The following is a 24,211-nucleotide window of genomic DNA, read 5'->3' as shown; positions in this document are numbered from 1 at the left end:
GAGAGCGCATACCCGGTGATTGTGACGACCGAATCGCAATCACTGGGTGTGTGCTCTCACTCCTTTTAGCGCAATATATACAGCGGGCTTCTGCATAATACACAAGCTGCAACTCAGAGAAATAAAGACGAAAAAACGGCTAGAAATTAAGACTAGGGTCAGTAAACGCTTGTCGCTATTTGGGGCACTGAAAACGACAAACTCACACAGTTTTTGCATTTATTTCATGAAGAATTCATCAAAACTGCATAAAACTATATATGTACATGTTGCTAGAGATGTCATCCATACAGTGGAATTCATTGTAAATTATAATATTGTGCATGGTTACCATGGTAACCGGATGCCTAAAGGTGACTGGTAACCCCCAAAATGCCTCCTGCTGCTGCAAACATTGTTTTTTTTATCTTATAGATGCAATAAAAAAACAATTTTTTACTGATTTTCGTTAAAAAAGTTTTCCCTGTTGCCATGGCAACCAGTATTATCCAATCAGAATTTAGTTGTCAATAACTCAAAAACTAAAGCCCATAATTTCAAAAAGCTCAATAAGCATGTCCTTCCTTCTGCATAAAGTGTATGACATAAGGTATATGTGAAGAATATTTTGAAGCATTATCAAGTTACAGCAAAATTTGTAAGCAAAGGCATAATAAACGGCCATTGAAAGAAAGATATCATTCTCGAATAGTAAAATGCATGAAAAAGTTGCATCCGTCGTACTTTCAACACAAATTTGACTTCAAAGCATAGGCAAATGTATATAGTTTTTAATAATGTATGGACACAAATTTCCCTTACAAATAAGATGAATACAGAAAGCAAAGCCAATATTCTATAGTAGCTCTTTCGAGTATTTACAGAGCGATGGTTATTCAAAACAATCCTGGAAAAGAGCTGAGGAAAGCAATTGATTGTTTATGTTCTTAAAGGAAGTTTATTCAAGAATACCGATAAATTCCTTTCTAAAGAAGGAATATACACGTGCGCTGGATTATCCATCAAAGAATTAAGCGTACTTTTGTGTTCGTTAGCTATTGTAAAAAAAAAAATATATATATATATATAGAGAGAGAGAGAGAGAGAGAGAGAGAGAGAGAGAATAAAATAATATATCATGATAGGTAGATTTTATTCAAAAAGTGCAGTAATGAATTAATGCTGAGGAGAGAATGAGGGAAAAATCTTGGGCGTCTTTTCCCCTTTTATCCAGACTAATTTTACAGTGTAGAGCTCATCTACAATGAGTGATGTGCACGAAAGGCAAAAGAAACAAACCTGTCTAAATTCCAGATATTTTTGAGAGTTACCAATCACCTGTAGGCATCCGGTTACCATGGTAACCATGCACAATATTATACCTTACAATGTATCCCATTGTATTGCTGACATCTCTAGCAACATGCACATATATAGTTTTAAGGCGTTTCGATGATTCCTTCTTGAAATAAATGCAAAAACTGTGATAATTTTGTCATTTTCAGTGCCCCAATAGCGACAAGCGTTACCGACCCTAGTCTTAATTTCTAGCTGTTTTTATTTCGCCTTTATTTCTCTGAGTTACAGCTTGTGTGTTGTGCAGAAGCCCGCTGTATTGCGCTAAGCCGAGTGAGGGTGCATGCTCAATGATTGCCACAAAAAACGGTTTGGGCGTCACAATCGCTGGGTATGCACTCTCACTTGGCTTGCTTCAACTCGGAGAAATAAAGACGAAATAAAAACGTCTGGAAACTACACTACACCGACCCCAGCTTAGCGTGAAAAGTTAGTTTGCAGGCAAAAACCGATGTTTGTCGCGGAAAAAGTCTTTGTGCGCTAAGACTATAACACGCACCACTGGCATTGACGCCTGTAGCAGCACTAGTGGTACGTGTAGTAGTTTTAGTGTGCGCAGACGCTTCCTCGAAGAATATGGTCATGTCGCAACTAAAATGGCCTGTAAAATTTCATCGATACCACAATTTGATATCACATACTACCTAGGGGTGTTCCAGAGGGTCCAACCGACCACCCCATGCAGTCAAACCTTTTCTGCGGGGTGGGTTGAACGAAGTCATTTTTTCTGGGTCGCTGCGCCTGGACTATTATTTGTCCGTATCTCAAAATGGCTGAGGTATCATCATGAAACTCGGTACATATGCATTTACTGCCTGACAGCAATTCTTTTAGAAATTTTTGTGTCATTGGGTCAATGGGCAGGTTGAAATGTTAAAAATTCTACTAAATTACACTTTTTCTTTACACCTTGGAGATTACTCAATGCATAAAGTTGATAAAACTAGGTGTAGGCCTATGGGTGAGAATTTTTAACAATGGACAATTGCTAATTTTCACACCTGACGACACTCTTCTCATCAAACACACTAGGATGATCTTAGAAACTATTTTCTTTCATGTCATAAAAGCCTGCTAAATTTCCTTTCAGGAAATGAAAGACGCCATATTGGCTGTGTAAAGCAGGGTCAACGATATATCTTGATAAATACATGGAGTACTGCTCCCATACTTTACGCACATATAAATCATGTCAAGAGAATCATTTCATAGATGTGCAAATTAGATTCAAAGATGCAAAATTTTCTTTTTTTGTCTCTTTGTTGGCATAATATGCCCTTTCCATTTTAAATCTATAGCCATGATAACAGGTGTGATTTTCTTTTTCTTTGATGAAAATCTCACAAATCACATGGCCCTTTGCCCTCAATCACAAATATAAATCAGATAGGGTCATCTGAATCATAGTCGGGGCTCAAAAGCTTTATTTCCAGATACATCAAATCACCTAATTTGTCAGTATAGACGAATTCTTGAATCTAGATTCTTTATTATCTGCACTATTTTAGGTTCTCAAAGTTACGCTAACGGACGTTCGGTCCAAGAAAAGAAATATCTGATGATTACAATAATATCATTGCACGATAAGTTTATGTTACTTGAAAATATTACTAAATCACTGAGTCTCTTATACCCAAAAGCGAATAACATTCAGCCTTTAATTTAACTGTGATAAAAGAAGTAAAACATTTTGCTCACAGATATGTGCATTCGTAGGAGAAATCCATGGATTACGTAGTAGAAGGTAATAGTGACAGATGCTCCCCGGGTATATCTGTTGAGTAAGATAAATGAATACATCCATTTTTGGTCCCCATCAGGGATGTTCGGTGTACATGTAATTGTCATATTTTCTATGCCTTATTTTTCCCTTCACAACAATTTTTCTCTCATTCCCCATATTTAGCATGAACATGCCACGGCCAAGAAGAAAAAAGGACAAATCCATAAAGTGCTACGCAATCATAGTCGGAATTGAAAGGAAAAGGATGAAATGATGGCAGAAATCTGTAATGTGCAAGAGACAAGAAGGAAACATAAAAGACTGTGGGAGCAGTTGAGTGAAAATGAGAAGAAACAGAGAAGGGATAGAGTTCCCATGCACAAGAGAAAAAAAGTTCAAGTGCACTCCTGTTGTAACGTGATGAAAACACAGAAACCCTGCATATAAATAACATTATGTTGTTTTTTTAAACTCATAGTTTGCTGAAGAGCAATGTTAATTGTATCTCTTAAATTTTGTTGAAATTTTACTTTTAAGAGACAGAGAGAGCATTGAGTTGCTTGTGCTTTCGTGCTTACTATGAAAACACATGTTCAAAAAATGGGTATAAAGCACATAATTTGATAGGTTGGCTATTCCAAAGGTTCGTTATTCGGAAGGTCCATTATTCCCTTGATTCGTCATTCCAAAGTTTCATCATTCCAAAAATGGAAAAAATGTTTTGTAATAATTCCTGAGATGGTTCTTTATTCCAAAAGTTCTAATTCTGAAAGTTTGTTGATCCAAAAATGAAATACAGTTTGCCATTCAGAAGGTTCATTCTTCTAAAAGTGGAATAAGCCTGATATTCGTTTAGGTGAAAAAAAATTAATTTTTTTTTTAATACCGAAGGCTTTGGTTGTTAATTTGTTTCTCTACATTTAGATTAACAAACCGTATTTCATGTTCAAACTAACAAACCTTTGGATTAATGGCGATTCCTATCACTTACCGAATAACAAACCTTCAAATTAGCTAAATGATGGTGATGGCGCCCTCGCTTGTTCCGTCTTTATACATGAAAAGGTAAATCCAATAGGGTCTGCTTGTGAGCGCTCTACTGGCTGCAGTCCTTCGATAATCTTCAAATTTGGCATGAAGGTGTATTATGGTAAGATAAAGAGGCCTAGTGTTTTTGGTGATGGCGCCCTTGCTTCTTCCGTCTTTATACATGAAAAGGTAAATTCAATAGGGTATGCTTGTGAGCGCTCTACTGGCTGCAGTTCTTCTTCGATCATCTTCAAATTTGGCATGAAGGTGTATTATGATAAGACAAAGATGCCTATGGTTTTTGGTGATGGCGCCCTCGCTTGTTCCATCTTTATACATGAAAAGGTAAATCCAATAGGGTCTGCTTGTGAGCGCTCTACTGGCTGCAGGTCTTCTTCGATCATCTTCAAATTTGGCATGAAGGTGTATTATGGTTAGACGAAGACACCTATTGTTTTTGGTGATGGCGCCCTCGCTTGTTTCGTCTTTATACATGAAAAGGTAAATCCAATAGGGTCTGCTTGTGAGTGCTCTACTGGCTGCAGTCCTTCGATCATCTTCAAATTTGGTATGAAGGTGTATTATGGTAAGATAAAGAGGCCTAGTGTTTTTGGTGATGGTGCCCTTGCTTCTTCCGTCTTTATACATGAAAAGGTAAATTCAATAGGGTATGCTTGTGAGCGCTCTACTGGCTGCAGTTCTTCTTCGATCATCTTCAAATTTGGCATGAAGGTGTATTATGATAAGACAAAGATGCCTATGGTTTTTGGTGATGGCGCCCTCGCTTGTTCCATCTTTATACATGAAAAGGTAAATCCAATAGGGTCTGCTTGTGAGCGCTCTACTGGCTGCAGGTCTTCTTCGATCATCTTCAAATTTGGCATGAAGGTGTATTATGGTTAGACGAAGACGCCTATTGTTTTTGGTGATGGCGCCCTCGCTTGTTTCGTCTTTATACATGAAAAGGTAAATCCAATAGGGTCTGCTTGTGAGCGCTCTACTGGCTGCAGTCCTTCGATCATCTTCAAATTTGGCATGAAGGTGTATTATGATAAGATGAAGAGGCCTCTTGTTTTTGGTGATGGCGCCCTTGCGTGTTCCGTCTTTATACATGAATACGAAAATTCGATAGGGTCTGCTTGTGAGCGCTCTACTGGCTGCAGTTCTTCTTTGATCATCTTCAAATTTGGCATGAAGGTGTATTATGATAAGACAAAGATGCCTATGGTTTTTGGTGATGGCGCCCTCGCTTGTTCTGTCTTTATACATGTAAAGGTAAATCGAATAGGGTCTGCTTGTGAGCGCTCTACTGGATGCAAGTCTTCTTCGATCATCTTCAAATTTGGCATGAAGGTGTATTATGGGATGAAGACGCCTATTGTTTTTGGTGATGGCGCCCTCGCTTGTTCCGTCTTTATACATGAAAAGGTAAATCCAATAGGGTCTGCTTGTGAGCGCTTTACTGGCTGCAGTCCTTCGATCATCTTCAAATTTGGCATGAAGGTGTATTATGATAAGATGAAGAGGCCTCTTGTTTTTGGTGATGGCGCCCTCGCTTGTTCCGTCTTTATACATGAATAGGTAAATTCGATAGGGTCTGCTTGTGAGCGCTCTACTGGCTGCAGTTCTTCTTTGATCATCTTCAAATTTGGCATGAAGGTGTGTTATGATAAGACAAAGATGCCTATGGTTTTTGGTGATGGCGTCCTCGCTTGTTCCGTCTTTATACATGTAACGGTAAATCGAATAGGGTCTGCTTGTGAGCGCTCTACTGGATGCAAGTCTTCGATCATCTTCAAATTTGGCATGAAGGTGTATTATGGTAAGACGAAGACGCATATTGTTTTTGGTGTGGGCGGAGACATCGTTGCCATGGTAACAAGAATTTTTGTGGAAATAGCAGAGATTTCCTTGTGAGCGCTCTACCGGCTGCGTTTCTTCTCCATGGGTACGATTGGGTGTTAGGTTCAAGGCAGACTAAAGATTTGGATTAGGGTAAGCGTTAAGCTTTATGTGTGCTTCAACACTAGGATTCCTTGCCGGAGCATTTGTCATCACAGCATTTATCATGGAACCCGTTTTGTCAGTTAACAAAACAATAAAATATCAGAAGTGGAAACAAAAAAAAAACAAAAAAAAATTGTCTGCATTGATACCTGTTGTCACCTATTGCCATATTATACATTTTTATCCCAAATTCATCCAAATCGTAGATTGGAAGAGGGTTAGGTTTACAATGCATCCAGATTACTCTATAATTGTATTCCCTCACAGGTACTACCAGAGGATACTTTAGATTCTGCAGAGTTACACCGCTGCATCATATTATTGTCATCAAATTTGGTACCCAGAGGCAAAATGTAGAGAGGATCATTGTTGCCATGATAACTGTATTTATTTATGGAATTTCTGTGTGAGCTCTATACCGGGTGTCCCAAGAAAAGCGGAACGGTGGGTTTTCAGTACCTTGCGTTCTAAAAGTGATATATTTTTTGACAACATTAGAAAGAGCATCTTTCACAGAAGACCATGATACCAAAATCATTAACTTTGGTTCAGTACTTTTTATTCTACACCAATTTCTGTAAATGCAGTCATTTTCAATTTTTTGCGACTTATGAGATAATGATTTGGGTGCGACACGCGTTCCATACGGTGAATTGTGGAAGCTCGCTGATCCATGTCAACAAAAGATAACACTTTCATATTAGGAGCGCTCGCACACACACACAGACACACACACACACACACACTGTTTTTTTCCTGGCCCGTGCCCAGTGTGAAAGCTGTATCTTTTGTTGACATGGATCACCGAACTTACACAATATTCACCGTATGGATCGCGTATCGCACTCAAATTATTATCTCATAAGTTGCAAAAATCCGGCAAAATTTGAAAATGACTGCATTTTCAGAAATTGGCGTAGAATAAAAAGTACTAAACCAAATGTAATGATTTTGGTATCATTGTCTTCTGCGGAAAATGCTCTTTCTAATGTCAAAAAAATTTTCACTTTTAGAACGCAAGGTACTGAAATCCACCGTTCCGCTCTTTTTGGGACACCCGGTATATTGCGATGATGTATGATGCTGTGGGTTCGGGGGATACATGTGCTCGGCTGCACGACCCGCCGAGCACCAATCTCTAGTTACCGTTTGCACTAATAATTTGAGTATGCTTACATAGGAAATTTTTTAGTAAATGCGTGATTTTTCACCAAGATGTATTTTTGTCGTGCCGGAAAAATCCACAGCGAGCGCATCCTCTGTAAACTGTGTATAGATAAAAAGTCTCATAGGTAAACCACGCATGTGTATGCTATTGGATCTGCCTGTGTTGTCTTTGCATTTCTACTTGTATTGTTCCACTTGGATGCTGTCCTGTGGGATCTTCTTTAATTTTGTCCCTCAGAGAGATTCAGCTTTCATTCATCGGTCAAGTCTTTCATCCTTTTGTCTAAGTGGTAGACTTCACTAATTGTCCCCATGCTAACATACAAAAGAAGAAAAGGCTTTTGTTTTTGTCTATGTACACATACAGTGAACAGAAAGTAGACCTGTATAATTATGCCACTTGGTACCACACGTAGGCCCTTAGTTTGTTTTGGTGTGATCGTCACTGCTCATCTCCTAATTCAAAGCAGAGTAAAAATCAAATCAGAAATCTATTTGCTACCTCAGGATTGCAGACAAAAATATAGAGTTAAAGATGAGAATTATTTGGCTACGTTTAGTTTCAGAATTTAGGGCAGCGTTGGTGAGGCCCAAAGAACAAGTTATTTTGAGCGACGACATACAATTAGGTTTTTGCCCAAAACCACTTTGGCTCAAACTTACAAAAGTGAGTAGAAATAACCCTATGTAGTATTTTCGTGATATTGGCACAAGCTGGCAGTGTCAATTTTGAGACATATTCATAGATACGAAAGTACATTAGCGCCTGATTCTCTTCATGATTGTGACGATGTGAAAAGCATTCAAACTATATTTCCCAGACATTTGTTTTTGCACTTGCATTCACTGCTGCTGTTCTACTCGCTTCAATGTGTTTGTTTTTATGCCTCCGCCACGAAGTGGTGCCGGAGGCATTATGTTTTCGGGTTTTTCCTCCGTCCGTCCGTCCGTCCTTCCGTCCGTCCGTCCGTCCGTCCTTCCGTCCGTCCGTCCGTCCGTCCTTCCGTCCGTACGTAATAAATTTTGTGGACAGGGTAACTATCAAAACCTTTTAAGGTATCCTAATGAAACTTGGCATGTATGTGTATTAGGGGGTGAAGTTGTGCCTATCAACTTTTGGGTGCACATGGTCAAGGTCAAAGGTCAAAAGGTCAAGGTCAAATACGTAAAATTTCACTATTTCCTCCATATCTATGCAATGCCTGAAGATATTTTCTTGAAACTTAGTGTATACCTGTATTATCCAATTAAGATTCTCTGGTGAAAGTTTCGGGTCATGAGGTCAAAGGTTAAAGGTCAAAAGGTCAAGTTAAAATATTAAAACTTGCTTTTTTCTCCGTACCTTGGAAATTGTTCAAGGTATCTTCATGGAACATAGTATATATACATGTACTGACTGGCAGTTATTATCTAGAGAATCTAGGGTTCATAGGGTCAAAGGTCAGGGGTCAAAGGTCAAGTGCAACACTTTTTACTATTTCCCTCATATTTCTGTAATGCCAGCATTTTTTTTTTTTTAACACTTGGTGTATGCATGTATAACCTTATATAGATTATCCGGAAATTTTCTTTTTCCCTTTTTTTTTTTTTTTTGGGGGGGGGCGGGGGTTTGCCTCAAAGGTCAAAAGGTCAAAGATCAAGGGAAAGTGCTGAACTAACTTTTTCCTCCATATCTTGGAAGTGGCTCAAGTTATCTTGAAACTTACTACATATTTATTGCATGTTCTGCCTGACAGTGATTATCCTATGAATTTTAGGGTCAAAGGCCAAAAGAAAATGGTGACAGTGGACTTTTCAATACAGAAATTACACTTTTTCTCCATACCCTGAAAATTACAGTATTCATACACTTATGAATGAGTCAAAGTCAAGTTAAAGTCCTTGAATCCCCAAATACATGCTCTCCTATTCATCTAATTAAACCTAGGTAAAGGAAGGTGAACATTCAACACATTTGTGACAAACATGTAATTTCAGTATTTTGCCAATATTGTGAAAATGTAATTATACATTGTCCACATGTACTATAGACCTATTAGGAGAATCATGCATTATGGTGGAGGCATAGCAGTCGCCTTAGCGACATTTCTAGTTGGTTTTTCTTTGTTGTTATTTTTCCGAATTGCTGATGAAGAGAAATTGTTCAATATCAAGCTATCAAGTGGATTTTCGCACTCAAGAGGAGATCATGTCAGTGTGTCTATTCGTAAATTACAATATGTATTTAAATGTGCTAAGATTATCATTACATAGAACTTTAGGAAATATGAGAGAGATAGAGAGAGTGAGAGCAAAGTAATGTCAAACATTCTTTGTCTGGAGGCAGACCTTGAAAACTTCAAAATATAAATCCCACTGCAAAAACAAAATAAAGTAAGAAACAAATCCCTTATGATGCTGTTTCATGAAGACTGTGTCACTGTGCAGTGAATATAAATGATATCATATTCATGAGTAGAAGTACAAAACTAACACTCATCGGCTAACCAGTATAGGAACTACAGCAGTGGGGTGATGTTATAATTTCCATGAAAGATCAAAATGATATTGCTGGTTGCAAGTCGTTCGGCATAGAACTTAAGGTGCCATGTGAAAGTATTGAATGTACCACTGAATGATGCCAGATAATCAAGTGCAACTAGCGAATGAGACTAAAGAAAATCAGAGGCAACAACATTGAGAAAGCACACCAGCAATGTAAGATTGGTTTCAAATTTGTTGTTTCATGTACATGTAGGTTCAATAGATCACCATTTACATTTTTGTCTTCTTGCTATGACCAGGCCTACTGTCCTTTTCTGACTTTTGAACATTTCAAATCTGACTAGATAGATTTGTTTGCAAGGTTCAAGTTACTTCAAAACTCTGGCCGCAATAATGGGGCGATCTTTAACGGGCTGTTAATGATCGCCCCAACACTGTACAGGCATGCTAACCTGGAAACATTGAACTGAGCATTACTTGAATATAAGACCATTCTGAAGCAAATAATTTTCACTCAACAATAGATATATAATGTACTCTTCAATGAATCCCACAAGGATTGAAACAATCATCCCCCAGCATTCCCACTGATTCCCACTGATCAGTTACTAGCCATCCCCTTTAAAGAACAGACTCTAAGCTTTAAAATTATATATAGCTCAATTCAAATCAACTCCTCTAACCTATCTAAATACCAGAAAGAAAGCACACACTCTGGAAAAAAAAAATGTGAACTGAGAAAAGAGGCTTTAAAGTACAGTACCAAGCTGTGCTAGCTGTACAATGAAAGGGACAAAACATAGGATGTTAACCACAGGAACAACAACAATGAAGGGATTATCGGATTAAGCTGAAATTGAGCATGTTCTATTAACACATTCTCTCCATGATTAATGCCAACTTTCCAAGCAGTAGAGTTATCCTTTCAAAAGTTATTAGAATTGAAAGTGAAGAGTGTGTTGAAGGATTACAAGTAATGAAAAGGCGACTCTAAGACATACCTAATCATTCTATTCTCCCCCCTCCCCCCCCCCCCCCCGCAAAAAAAAAAAGAGTAGTAGAAAACTGCTGAAAACACACTTTCCCATGCATGTTATGATCCCAAACTAAACAATAATGTAGCAGAAGGATAGCTCTTTCTGAAAATATGAAAAACTCGAGATTGACTTGGTTGACCCATTTCACCTTTTTTGAGTCCTCACGTAAAATCAAGGGATGCAACTTTTTGTTCTTTTTGTGGTGCACGGTCACATATGTCAGTATCAAGTTGATGGAATGTGTAATTTTCATGAAAAAAAAAATTCCCTTTGTATTGTTGTCCACACATGACGCCATAACCTCTAGTAGTCTCCTCATCCAGCAGTTCCAACACCAAAACTTTAAAAATTCATAACTTTTGCATTGATTGGCGGATTTTTCCTCAAATTTTCACTGATGTGTTCTACTAATGTTGCTGTTTTCACTCAATCCACATTTCTCTGTGGGTTTTGGTTTCCTTTAATGGATACTGAAATTACACTTTTTCCCCACACCTTGGAGGAGATTACTCAATGCAAAAACTTATAAAATGGTCAGAGGTCAAGTAAAAATCCTCATATCCCAAAATATGTGCTCACTTATTAAAATAATATAGCCATTCATCCAATTGTGAGGAAAGTGAACACTCATTGCTCACCACAAGCTTTGCTTTTTTGAGGTTCTACCTTCCTGTACAATAATTCCATGCATGTGATTTCCTACATGAAAAAAAAGATGGAAAATAAATGTTATACAAACTTGAACTTGAACACAATGCATTTGTGACAAAATGTCATTTCAGTTTTTTGCCAATTGCGTGAAATTGTCATCACACATTGTCGAGACGTACTGTAAACCTATTGGGAGAACTAGACATAATGGCGGAGGCATGCCAGTCACCATGGCAACATTTCTAGTTAGATTTTGTAGCCAGTTATCAATTCTAGTGGCCCAGGCAATCGCTAATGACCAGCCCTGTATACATGGATATATTAAACGAACTTACATACATAAATTCTTCATATACTGTTTTCTCCAGCAATGAGGCCACACCTCCACATACCCACATGCTGACTTTGTCGACAAAAAGAATAAAAAGAATGCGGAAGGATTTTAATTCAACACTTTCGTCCTTTTTTTTTCTGAATTTTGACATGCAAACTTTGTTTGTATTTCTACCTGGGTTTGCATGTTTCCTCATTCTCTGTGTGTGTGCATGTGTGTACATGTTAAGTTTAGATGATATGAACACTGACTGATGCAAACTATGTGTCCTGTAATGTGAAGGAAAATTTAGTGTGTGTGCCCAATGTTCATGTATCAAACTATACAGAATATAACTGCAATCAAAAGGAGCATACACGTTTGTGTTTTCATTCACACAGCTTGCTGTACAATAGCGGAGGATTGTGCTGCATGAGATAGAGCTATGATTATGATCATTGTGTGATGTTTTGTGGACTATTGTAATGCAGGCCCCAGCAACTTGTTGGCGCTGCGCTTTATCTCCCCAAAATTGGTGCAGAAACAACAGCAGTTTGTGATGCCAAAAACTCAAGTTGTCATTTAATTGTTGAACATAGTGTTATCTCTAAGATTGATTGATTCATGGTATGATATTGATTTGCTCTGTGGCACATTGCATAGTCCCTTACATGATTATGTTGGATCAGCAGCTTTTTTGCTAGGTTGAACAGGCCATGATTTGGTTGTGATGCCGTATTGACCGATTCTGTGACGCGCTATGTGTATTTTTGGCATGGGCAGCGCCATTACGCGGTGTCTTAGCCATCCTTTCCCTCCCCTCTCCCCCACCCCCTTCAGCGCACGGAATGAAAAACTGATACATGGTTGTTTTAGCCAATAGGCGTCTCGTACTGAGAGCGCGAATGCTTGCAGAGACTCCAACCCCAAGCACCTTCTGATCTGGAGATTCTCCCGCCCGAAACCCCTAGCAAACGGGAGACTCCAAGTTGATGTGTGCGAACCGCGAAGTTCCTAGGTTCTAGATGTTCTCTGGTGCTATCTAAGGCTAATTTTTTTCAACATACGATAGCAATGAGTAAGAAATCCTTTCCAACGGGAGACACAGAGCCAGGGCAGGAGAAATGAAATCTTCAGCGGGAGAACGGGAGATTCTGCAAAAATGGGATTTCGGCGGGAGATCTCCCGTCGAAAACGGGAGAGTTGGAGTCTCTGTGCTTGCTTAGTGCGCGAACCTTTGTTACAAGTGCGCGGTAAACATGTTGCCCGGGGGGTGGGGGAGAGGAGGGGGGTCGGCTAAGACACCTCCAAATGAGCTCATGGCTGCGCCCAGTGCCACAAAATGTCTGCTGCCCTCAACGAACCCGAATCGGTCAATAGGCCGAACGCTGAGTTTACTGTAAAACACAATATACACTCAGCAAAAAAAGAAAGTAAACGCTTTTTAAAGTTTAGATTTCTCATGGATCATTTGGCTGAAAGCTAATGTATTATATACCATATTGAAGGTAATTTAATTGGCTATTAACCTGGTAGGCCAACAAAAAGGGAAACTTTACGCATGAGTGAACACCATTGTTTTTCTCTTCAAGGGCACAAAAGTAAAAATTGCAAAACTGAACAAGTTGTCATTCATGGGTATGCGCTCTTCCATAGAACAATAAGAACAAACAACAAATTTCACACAAGAAGAAACATGAATTAAGTTGCAAAAACAAACCTTTGATCTCTATGATATCTTTAAAGCCTAAAAGACCAATGAAGGCGAAAAGTAATGGAGGAAAATAAAGCATCTTTTATCAAGTCTAAATTCAAATGAGATAAAAGAAGAAGTAATAATTAATAAAAATGGAACAAATTTGAGAGTTTTTTTCAAATTAGGAACTTGTAAATAATGTTTGGTTCTTGAAATTGTCACAAGGAGTTTAAATCACTAGTTTAAAAGAAATAAAAAAATTATCCTCATTCAAACATCTTTATGCTTTTTATTCCCTATGTCATTTGAAGTTTGACTTGACAGAAAATTATTATTTTTCCCCTTTAGTTTCCCACTTTTTTTGAGGTAATAAAGAGATAAAGAGAAGAAAAACTTATTTTTGCTATTTCATTCATGTCTCTCTTTGTCTTTAAAGTGGTCTTTTGTTGACAATGTTATCGTGAAGGGCATAATTTGCAAATGAAAAAGAACGTCAATTTTTTCAATTTTTGATTTTTGTGCCTTAGAGGAAAAAAATGAATGTGCTCACTCATGCGTAAAGTTTTCTTTTTAATTACCCTGTGAGCTTGATAGCCAATTAAATTACCTTTAGTATGGTATACAATACATTGATTTTCATAAAAATCTTCTATGAAAATTTTGACCTCGAAAAAGTGTTTACTTTCTTTTTTTGCTGAGGGGTATTTGTGGCATAAAATTTTGCTGATTAGAGCCGACAGCCTTTCTTGACGCATGAAATTTTCGCGAATTGCCACTAGCATCCAATGCATATTGTGTAGACAAGAACTTTCGTGTGCAATTTAATTTTGCAAATGTTGGCGCTCGCGAAATTCGCAAAATTAAAGTGCTCGCGAACATTCCTCGTTTACAGTATTGCTTCTTTTCTGTGAGAATTAGTGCTGCCTTATCGCCAGAGAATACGGTATATAGTAATGTGAGGTGACAGAAAGATACCTGATTTTGCTGCAAAATTTATTAAAGGGGATTGCTAGTAACTGATCAGTCGGAATCAGTGGGAATGCTGGGGAATGATTGTTCCAATCCTTGTGGGATTCATTTAAGAGTACAGTATATATCTCTTATTGTGTGAAAATTATATGCTTCAGAATGGTCTCATATTCAAGTAATGCTCAGTTCAATGTTTCCAGGTTAGCATGCCTGTACAGTGACGGAGCACACATCACGAGCACGTAATAAGCAATATTTCGCAGCTTATCTCTCTTTGTGCTGCTTACATTCAATGTTCTCTCTCACGTTTTGCACACCAGTGTCTAAGTATGTGTACCAAGTAGTTTGATGTTTCTTATGTTGTGCACATGTTTTTCACATGTTTGAATAAATTTTATTTTGAGCTTAATACAAATTTTTGAGGGTGTTGCACAAGAATTTGAGCATGTTACAGCAACATGCTGAAACCCCTCGTGGACCATCCTAATCTTTCTGGACTAGTGATGACTGTAATACAGTCAACCTCGGTTACCTAGACGTCGGATTAGCCGAATATCACTTACCTCGGGGGCAAAATGAAAGTCCCGATTGTTCCTATGGAGTTTGCGTGTATTAAAACTTGCGTAGCTCGAAAAAACTAACTCGAAGTTCGGTTACCTCGAAGGGAAATCTAATGTCCCAATCTTAATTAATTTATTGTTTTTCCCAGCATGTTGCTCGAATCGAAATTGCAAACATCACTCAGCATTTCCGATTAAGCGCGCATGGACAGCGAAGACATGTCACAAATCTTGTCACACTCGATTCATTGTAAATATTCTGAGACCAGAACAATCGTGCACCCGAAGAAATACCCGGTACACAGCTGACAAGAAAAACCCCTAACACCTGCCTGCACACGTACACGGTATGCACATAGCACCCGTGCTTACAATAGCACTACGCTCTGTTCCATCATCTTCTTTACTTTAACCACTGTGTTCTGATTTGCGATCGTGATAGTCATGGTGTGTGCGTAGATTTCTTAACTGTCGTGGCACTCCTGCTTAGGTGTTGACAGTAATATCTTCGGCATTAATCACAGTCCACTGTCTAAACATCAATCTCCTGCGTAGAGCTTCTTTTAAAAACTTTTTTCCTTTCACGAAGTTTGTTTCATTAATTCTCCCCCGAGAATGCAAGCACTGAATACTTTTTTTTTTCAGCAATTGATGCCATTATGAAAATAGTGTGGTATATGATCTGGAAGTATAGGCCTAGCATAATAAAGAATAGAATAGACAGGGCTCCACACTAACTTATTTTTGGTGGCCCGATTGGGCTACCAATATCATTTATTTTTAATTTTTGGTGGTCGAAAGTAAAATTTGGTGGCCCAAAAAAATCAAGAAAAACATAAAAACTAAATCGGTCCTACTAAACATAGAAATTAAGTATTACTGAAGAGATATAGGTACCCATGTCTAAAATAAATGAATAGAAAATTCAATCATCTTACCATTATTCTGAGTTCTAAGAGTTAGCAAATAGGCTTAGAGATTATCATAAAACTTGATGCCTATTTAGGTGGTCAAAACTTACGTTTGAAATGAGAAAGTGGGAGCATTTGCAGACATTTGTAAACATCTGACATTTGTTTTAGCATTGTAAAGAGCCAAAAGTTACCGTTATTCATTTCTCATTGTAAAAGCAATCATCCAACATTTACCAGTATTTTAGCACCTTACTGAGCCGAATGATCACAGTTAATAATTTTCAAATGTAAAAGCAAACAGCCAATATTCATTTTAGCATCTTCTGGAGCTGAATGTTATCCTTATTCATTTCCGAACATGAAAGCAAGCATCCGCTATTTATCTTAGCATCTAACTGAGCGGATTGATACCATTGATCATTTCCAAATGTAAAAGCAACAATCTGTTATTCATTTTATCATCGTACGGAGCAGAATATTACTGTTATTCATTTCCAAATTTAAAAGCAAACATCTTACATTTACTTTATTATCGTATGGAGCCGAATGTTACTGCTGTCCACTTCCAAAAGTAAAATGAATCATCTGACATTTATTTCATCATCGTACAGAGCTGAATGTTACTGTTTTTCATTTTTGAACGTCAAGGCACACATCAGGCATTTATTCTACCATCAAACGCAGCTGAATGTTACTGTTATTCATTTCGAAATGTAATAGCAAATATCCGATATTCATTGTAGCGTCGTATTGGGCAGAATGTTACTGCTATTCATTTCCAAACATGCCAAACGTTAAAGCAATCATTTGACATGTATTTTAGTATCTTCCAGAGATGAATGTTATTGCTATTTACTTTCGGACGTAAAAGCAAACATCCGTTATTTATTTTATCATCGTATGGAGTTGAATATTATTGTTATTCATTTCCGAACATCAAAGCAAACATTCGACATTTATTTTAGCATCTTCCAGAGCTGAATGTTATTGCTATTTACTTTCGAACATGAAAGCAAACATCAGACATTTATTTCATCGTTGTACGGAGTTGAATATTATTGTTACTCATTTCCGAACGTCAAAGCAAACATCAAACATTAATTTTACCATCGAACGCAGCTGAATGTTACTGTTAATCATTTCGAAATTTAAAAGCAAACATCCGACAGTTATTTTAGCATCGTATGGAGCAGAATATTACTGCTATTCACTTCCGAACATAAAAGCAATCATCTGACATTTATTTTAGCATCTTCCGGAGCCGAATGTTATTGCTATTTACTTTTCGCAAGCATAAGCAAACGTCCGACATTTATTTAATCATCATATGGAGTTGAATATTATTGTTTTTCATTTCCGAACGTCAAAGCAAATATTCGACATTTAATTCAGCATCTTCCGGAGCCGAATTTTATCCGTATTCATTTCTGAATGCAAAATCAAATATTTGACATTAATTTTAGCACCATACGGAGCTGGATCATTACCGTTATTCATTTCCAAAAGTGTAAGCAAACATCCGACATTTATTTTAGTACCATACCGAGTCGAATATAACCGATATTCATTTCCAAAATTAAAAGCAAACATCTGACATTTATTTTAGCATCTTACGGAGCCAATTGTTACCGCTGTTCATTTTCAAAAGTAAAGGCAAACATCCGACTTTTTTTGTGGGGCCACTATGTTGAACATCGATAAACGTCGGATAAGTCGAAGAAAATTCGACATACGCGTACCTCGAAGTTTGCGTACATCGAACCATTTTCTTCAGTCCCGACTAATTCGAGGTATGCGAGGTTGACTGTACTGGTTTCCAGTTTACGTACTGCCTTCAGGTGTATACAAAAAAGTAGGAGTGTAAATTGAAACGTGGTAGGATGTGTCAAATTGTAAGCCTATGTTTTCCACAGCACTATTCAAGCATCTAGGCATTGACTTTTCTCCATGGAGAATGTGCTGACAATTATCTATTGTATCCCCCGAACAGAGTTCGGAGGATACTATGGATTTGGCCTCGTTGCACCGCCGCCGCGTCCGCCGCAGAGATTTTCTTGTGAGCGCTCTCTACTGAGACCATCTCTCAAACTTGGCATGAAGGTGTTTTATGGTAAAACAAAGAAGCCTATTGTTTTTAGCTCACCTGAGCCAAAGGCTCAAGTGAGCTATTTGCGATCCGCCCCTTCGTCTGGCGTCCGTCGTGCGTCGTCCGTACCGTGTCCGTCGTACCGTCCGTCCGATCGTCCGTATACGTCCGTCGTGCGTCGTGCGTAAAACTTTTTACATTTTCATCTTCTTCTTGAAAACCCCGATGACCCATTTTCATCAAACTTGGCAGGTAGCATCCCTAAGGGGGTTAGGAACTCAATTTGTTAAAATGGGCACCATGCCCCACCCAGGGGGCCCCCAGGGGGGCCCCAAAACCCCCCAAAATTAAGGAATCTGTAAAAATCTTCTTCTCTAGAACCAGAAGTGATAGAGCTAAGTTAATACTATGAGTTAGTACATTGATGACTGTAGTTTCAAGTTTGTTCATGGCAGAATCAGGGGTGCCCCCCTTGGGACCCAGGGGGAGGGGGGTGGGGAAGGGTTCTAATGGGGCCTAAATTGTACATTTTTCATCTTCTTCTTGAGAACTCCATGACCCATTTTCACCAAACTTGGCAGGTAGCATCCCTAGGGGGTTAGGAACTCCATTTGTTAAAATGGGCACCATGACCCACCCAGGGGGCCCCCAGGGGGCCCAAACCCCCCCAAAATTAAGGAATCCGCAAAAATCTTCTTCTCTAGAACCAGAAGTGATAGAGCTAGGTTAATACTATGAGTTAGCACATTGATGACTGTAGTTTCAAGTTTGTTCATGGCAGAATCAGGGGTGCCCCCCTTGGGACCCCAGGGGGGGGGGGGGGTGAGGAGGGGTCCTAATGGGGCCTAAATTGTACATTATTTATCTTCTTCTTGAGAACCCCATGACCCATATTTCACCAAACTTGGCAGGTAGCATCCCTAGAGGGGTTAGGATCTCAATTTGTTAAAATGGGCACCATGCCACCGCCCACGGGGGCCCCCAGGGGGCCCAAACCCCCCCAAATGAAGGAATCTTTAAAAATCTTCTCTAGAATCAGAAGTTATAGAGCTGAGATAATACTATGAGTGAGTACATTTAATGACTGTAGTTTCAAGTTTGTTCATAGGAGATCCAGGGGTGCCCCTCTTGGGGGTAGGGGGGGGGGGGGTGGTTGGAAGGGTCCAAATGGGGGCCTGAATTGTACATTTTCATCTTCTTCCTGAAAACCTCATGATGGATTTTTGTCAAACTTGGCAGGTAGCATCCCTAGGTGGTCAGGATCTCAATTTATCAAACTGGGCACCATGCCCCACCCAGAGGGCCCCAGGGGGCCCCAATTCCCCCAAATTAAGGAATCTTGAAAAAATTGGGCCCTTATTGTACATTTTCATCTTCCACTTGAGAATCGCCTCGTCAAATTTTGGTAGAGCTGTGAATAATTTAGATTAGTGACTGCGTGAAAGGTGAACTTGCGATACTCAGGTGAGCGCTAGACCCGCGGGTCTCTTGTTGGTGATGGCGTCCTCGCTTGTTCCATCTTTATACGTGAAAAGGTAAATTTAACAGGGTCTGCTTGTGTTTGCGACACTGGCCTTGTTTCTTGACCGATTTGTTTCAAATTTGGTATGTCAATGTATCATAGTAAAATCTGATGCTGCCCTCACTGTTCCACCTTTTACAGGGTCAAAGGTCACTCTGATCATGTCAAAATTTGCAAAAGTGCTTATTTATGCAATAACTTGATTGTTACTCAACAGATTTTATTCAGACTTGCTAAGGAGGTGTATGGGTGGTAATTCTACATGAAGGACACAACAGTTTGTGGTGACGGTGCCCTCAGTGTTCCGACTTGGATGCCAGTCACATTTGTTGTGCATGCTCTATCAGCCACATTTCTTGTCGGATTTTATTCGAACTTGCTATTGAGGTTTATGCGGAGTTGCTCTAGGTAACAAAAGTTTTCATTGTCAGCGCTCTCATTGTTCAAACTTTTATAGGATGACATGTCATATTCCTTGTATGTGCTATATACCAGCCTCATTTCTCGTTGGATTTTATTGTATCCTGCGACAGTTGCCATATTATACAACATTCTGGCCTAAAAAGTAATCCAGATGGGGTATGGGAGACGGGTTCGGGGGATACATGTGCTCGAACGGGTGTCCTGTGCGAGTGCTCTAGTTTATTTAATTATTTATTTATTTATTTATTTATTTATTTACTTGTTCATTTATTTATTTACTTATTTATTTATTTATTTTTGAGAGGTCAGGGAGTTCTTCAAATTGTAGCATTGGGCACATGTTCAGTGATATATATAATTAGTAATATGTTATATAAAAGATGCCTCGAAACGTCCGAACATAGCCTTGTAGAACTGTAAAGATATCTTTATGATGCCTTTTCTTTTTGACAACCAGCTAGAATTACATGGCCATTCTATTGAGGAAGGAGAGAGCGGTATTGACCCAGCATTCCTAATGGAGGTAATGGAAGTGAATGAGGAGTTAGCCAATACAGAAGACTTGGCTGCTGTCCATCGTATTGGCAAAGACAATTCTGGTGAGATATTCTTGTATTCTGAGCTAAATATTTAGAGCTTAATTGTACTTCTGTGGATGGAACAAACTAGGGAAACCTTCCAGAAGTTTTATATCTGTGTTTAGAGAAATATAATGCCAAATGTAGAGTGTTTCTATTAAATGCAGATATTAGTGGTGTGATTAGCATGCAAGTCATGCCTGTCAGTCGGATGTAACACTAGCTGAGTACTCTTGATAAATATCTCATTGGCAAGGTGTTTCAGCATAACATTTAAGGTAATGGATGCAGTGTGACCGAAATAAGTTGTGTACCTTGTTATCTTTTCATATATGGTATGTACATTAGATAATTCTTATGTTCTGCAAGCACACGGAAGAGATCACAAAAAGATGGGAAAGAAATGCAATTGTCATAATAACAATGTCTTTTGAAATTCAAGTGCACATTATTTGTATTTATATATCTAATTGGTATTTTTGGTCAGTATTGTAATGAAATAGACATGCACTAAGATCAGTGTTGCACATTTCATGGGTATAGGGAAAATACCCCCTGGGCAATTACCCCGGACCCTTACCCTAACCCTAATGCTAATCCGAATCCTGATCCTAATCCTTTCCCTAACCCAAACTCTAACCCTTAACCTTACCCTAACTGTAATCTACTCTAACCTTACCACTAATCACTATTTAGCTGGGGGGGGGGGGATGATTGCCCCCTGAGGATAATTACCCTGATATGCATTTAATAGCTGTTAGATCAATTTATCAGGCCCCCAAAAATAATTTTTCATACAAAGTATGCATTCCATTGACTTGTTACTGAAATATGTCAGTGGCAATATTCCTCCCAGCTTTCTGAAAGAGGTAAGTCAAATACTTTTTTAATTGTGGAAAAAAAGAGAAAAAATATGTTGAATTTTCCTAATATTGTGTCCACCATGACGATGTCCTGAAGTATAGTAGTCTCCTTATCCAACGATGATGGCACCAAAACTTCAAAGATGCATGACTTTTGAATTGATTGTCCGATTTTCCTCAAACTTCACTGATGTGTTCTACTAATTTTGCTGCTTTTACTAAGTCCACATATATATTTGGACTAGTAGATTCCTTTAAAATGGCACCATAACCACTCCCTCTACTCCAGGCAGGCCAAAGCCCCCAAATTACAAATCTTTAAAATCTTCTCTTGAACCAGAATTACCTTAGTAAGTATTATGAGTTTGTACATTGGTAACTGTAGTGTCAAGTTTGTTCTGGGCCCTGTTTTATCAAGATAAAGTTAGCGTTGATTGTGAAATCAACGCTAACTTTATCCAACTTGAAGTCTGCTATAACTTTAAATCAACAGCAAGTTTCCGTTTTACGAAGAGACTGAACAGTCGATTATAGTTATAGGTGATCATCGTGACTTAATTATTGATTTAGTCAAAACAAAAAATACGGGACGAGGCTGGTTTCCGGTACTGTCTGCTTAAAAACAATACAGTGGATTTTTTACTTTCCTTGCATTTTTTTCTGCTTATAATTAACTTGCCTACTTGGGTTTGATTTGATTATTTTTAATTAAGTTTCAAGCTACATTTGTCTTTGGATAGCAACTCTTGAATGACAACTTCCCATAGCAACAGCCAATCAAGAAGCTAGATTCTTGTCATTACCATGACAATTGCCATTCTGGCAAGAGGTGCTATCATATCAATGTTTTGTGAAATGGGGTTCAGAATGACTCATCTATAAGTGCAACATGTGGATTGGATGACTGTATTCCAGCACTAGAGTTCCGTCCCCCTTGCAATGCCAGTATGATAACTACAAACTTTAAGGAGCGACCTGACCACCACAGTTCAATCACATCTTCAGAATCAGGGGAACAAGATGAAGAAAATCTCATAGAAAATTCTCCATACGGTCTCTAAAGCCCCTTCTGAGGATCATGCATCCAGCTCTGAGAATTTCAATTCACACCTAGACAAGCTCAGAAATCTCCTAGCTGAGGTGGTTAAGCATCTTACCCATTCACACAATCAGACCACTAGCCCTAGCCATGCAGCAGTGGTGCATATGGACACATGTACATCTGTGGTTGAGGATTTTTCCCGTCTTCCAAACATCCACCATTTTTGGGACAAGTTCAATATGTCTGACAGTGAGCATGATGTACCACTCAATTATTACAAAGAGGTAGAAGAGGTTCCCGCTGCCTCACAATTGGCAACCAAGTATGATATTTCCCTTGGGATTGGCAAGGCAGTTAAGGGAGATATGACTGGATATTGCTAAATAATGTCAACTATCTTATCAGCAATAAACTGTAGGACAAAAACCATCGAAGAGACTGTTGGCAATTACCCCCCTCCAAGCTATTGCACCCACCTCAACACACCAAAAGTTAATGCTCCCATTTGGGAACACCTACAGTCTGTGACGTGTAATCATGATCTCAGATAACAGAGAAAGCAGAATTGTTCTGACGTGCGGTATTGGGACCCTCCTTCGCTGTCTTGATGTGCAGGATATTTCCAAGTCTCAGCAAGATGCGCTTGCCCTCCTGAGTAATGTGAACTTTGAATTGAACTGGTTGCAAAAGGACCTGATAAAACTGGACATCAACTCAGATATTTTCACCTCTGTACACTGTCTACACCTGTAGTTTGGTTACAATCTCCCTGAACAAATAATGAACTTCAAAGAGCAACACAAGGCCTCTACATGCTGGGGCCATGAGAAACAGATTCCCTTCTGAGCAGCTCTTTTCTTCCATAGAAACTATTCAACAGCGAGTTCACTGACAGGCTTGCAAAGCTGGCTTGGCAGACTTGTGTATCGCTGCAGCTTCACGTTTCATGTACAGTATTGCAAATCACCCTTTTTTGGATCAGTGCTACCTGGAAAAGCCGCAACCTCCCCCACAGCAACTGCCGCAGAGCAGAGCTCATGCACAGGCCAGAGGGAAGACTCTCCACAACAAGTAACTCAGCAGCTCTCTGAAGAGGTAGGAAACTATGATTCAACAGATTGTTTCAGTGACATGTCAGTAAATGACTAGGATACACAAGATTGTTTCAATGACATGTCAGTAAATGACTAGGATACACATTTGTGACCCGCGACAACGGTTTCAGGCAAAAGTCGCAAGAGCACATTCTCTCCTAGGCGGGGTACAAAGATTTTGACCATTGTTTTAGTAAATTTAGGTTTTTTGCAGAAATCGACTTTATATGTTTTCTACATCTCCACTAAATTTCATAGCATAAGACTGAGTTTTTCCTATCGAAAATGGAATTTTGAACACCCTATGTTGGATCACACTCGTCAGTTTCGAGCTTCTTTCGAACGCCGCGCCAATATCCCCAGTGTTTCTACGGTGCAGGGTCTCGCATGCGAATGGCTGGTGAGTCGCACACATTTACATATTTCGGCTTTCAGAGACACCAATTGCATTATTTCGGGAATGCTTTGTCCACACGTGCATGATTACATGCCCCGTTGTTCTTGCTACAATAGATACACTCGCTCCGTAGTGTGTGCTCTTTGCTTGGCTTTCTATCCGAGCTATTCTACCACAATGTTCAACAACGGAAGTGAAACAAAAAATGAACAGCAGCGCTAACTTTCAACGTGAAAACAGATGCATGGGGAACATGGTTTGATCACATCAGAGTCGCGAATCACTACACAAATCATGTATCATGCTATCGGAAACTCACTT

The 24,211-nt window shown here is 39.0% G+C and overlaps 1 protein-coding gene across 4 annotated transcripts in view; it reads left to right on the top strand.

Moving 5' to 3' along the window:
* LOC139712915 (iron-sulfur cluster co-chaperone protein HscB-like) overlaps positions 1-24,211 on the top strand; it is a 100,602-nt gene that overhangs the window by 38,418 nt on the left and 37,973 nt on the right. For 2 of the 4 annotated variants that reach the window (XM_071624694.1, XM_071624696.1), the window contains exons 4-5: positions 20,374-20,515; positions 23,382-23,494. In XM_071624694.1, the coding sequence (XP_071480795.1) occupies positions 20,374-20,515; positions 23,382-23,494 (255 nt within the window). Of the gene's footprint in view, positions 1-20,373; positions 20,516-23,381; positions 23,758-24,211 lie in introns of those variants that run through there. The other 2 variants (XM_071624693.1, XM_071624695.1) reach the window with 2 other exon arrangements.

Source organism: Diadema antillarum, unplaced genomic scaffold (genome assembly GCF_040938485.1).
Source record: "Diadema antillarum isolate AM-2024a unplaced genomic scaffold, OU_Dant_1.0 seq00001875_RagTag, whole genome shotgun sequence".
NCBI classification, from domain to species: domain Eukaryota; kingdom Metazoa; phylum Echinodermata; class Echinoidea; order Diadematoida; family Diadematidae; genus Diadema; species Diadema antillarum.
The sequence above is the reverse complement of the archived record's forward strand: the minus strand, read 5'-3'. Positions and strand labels throughout refer to the sequence as shown.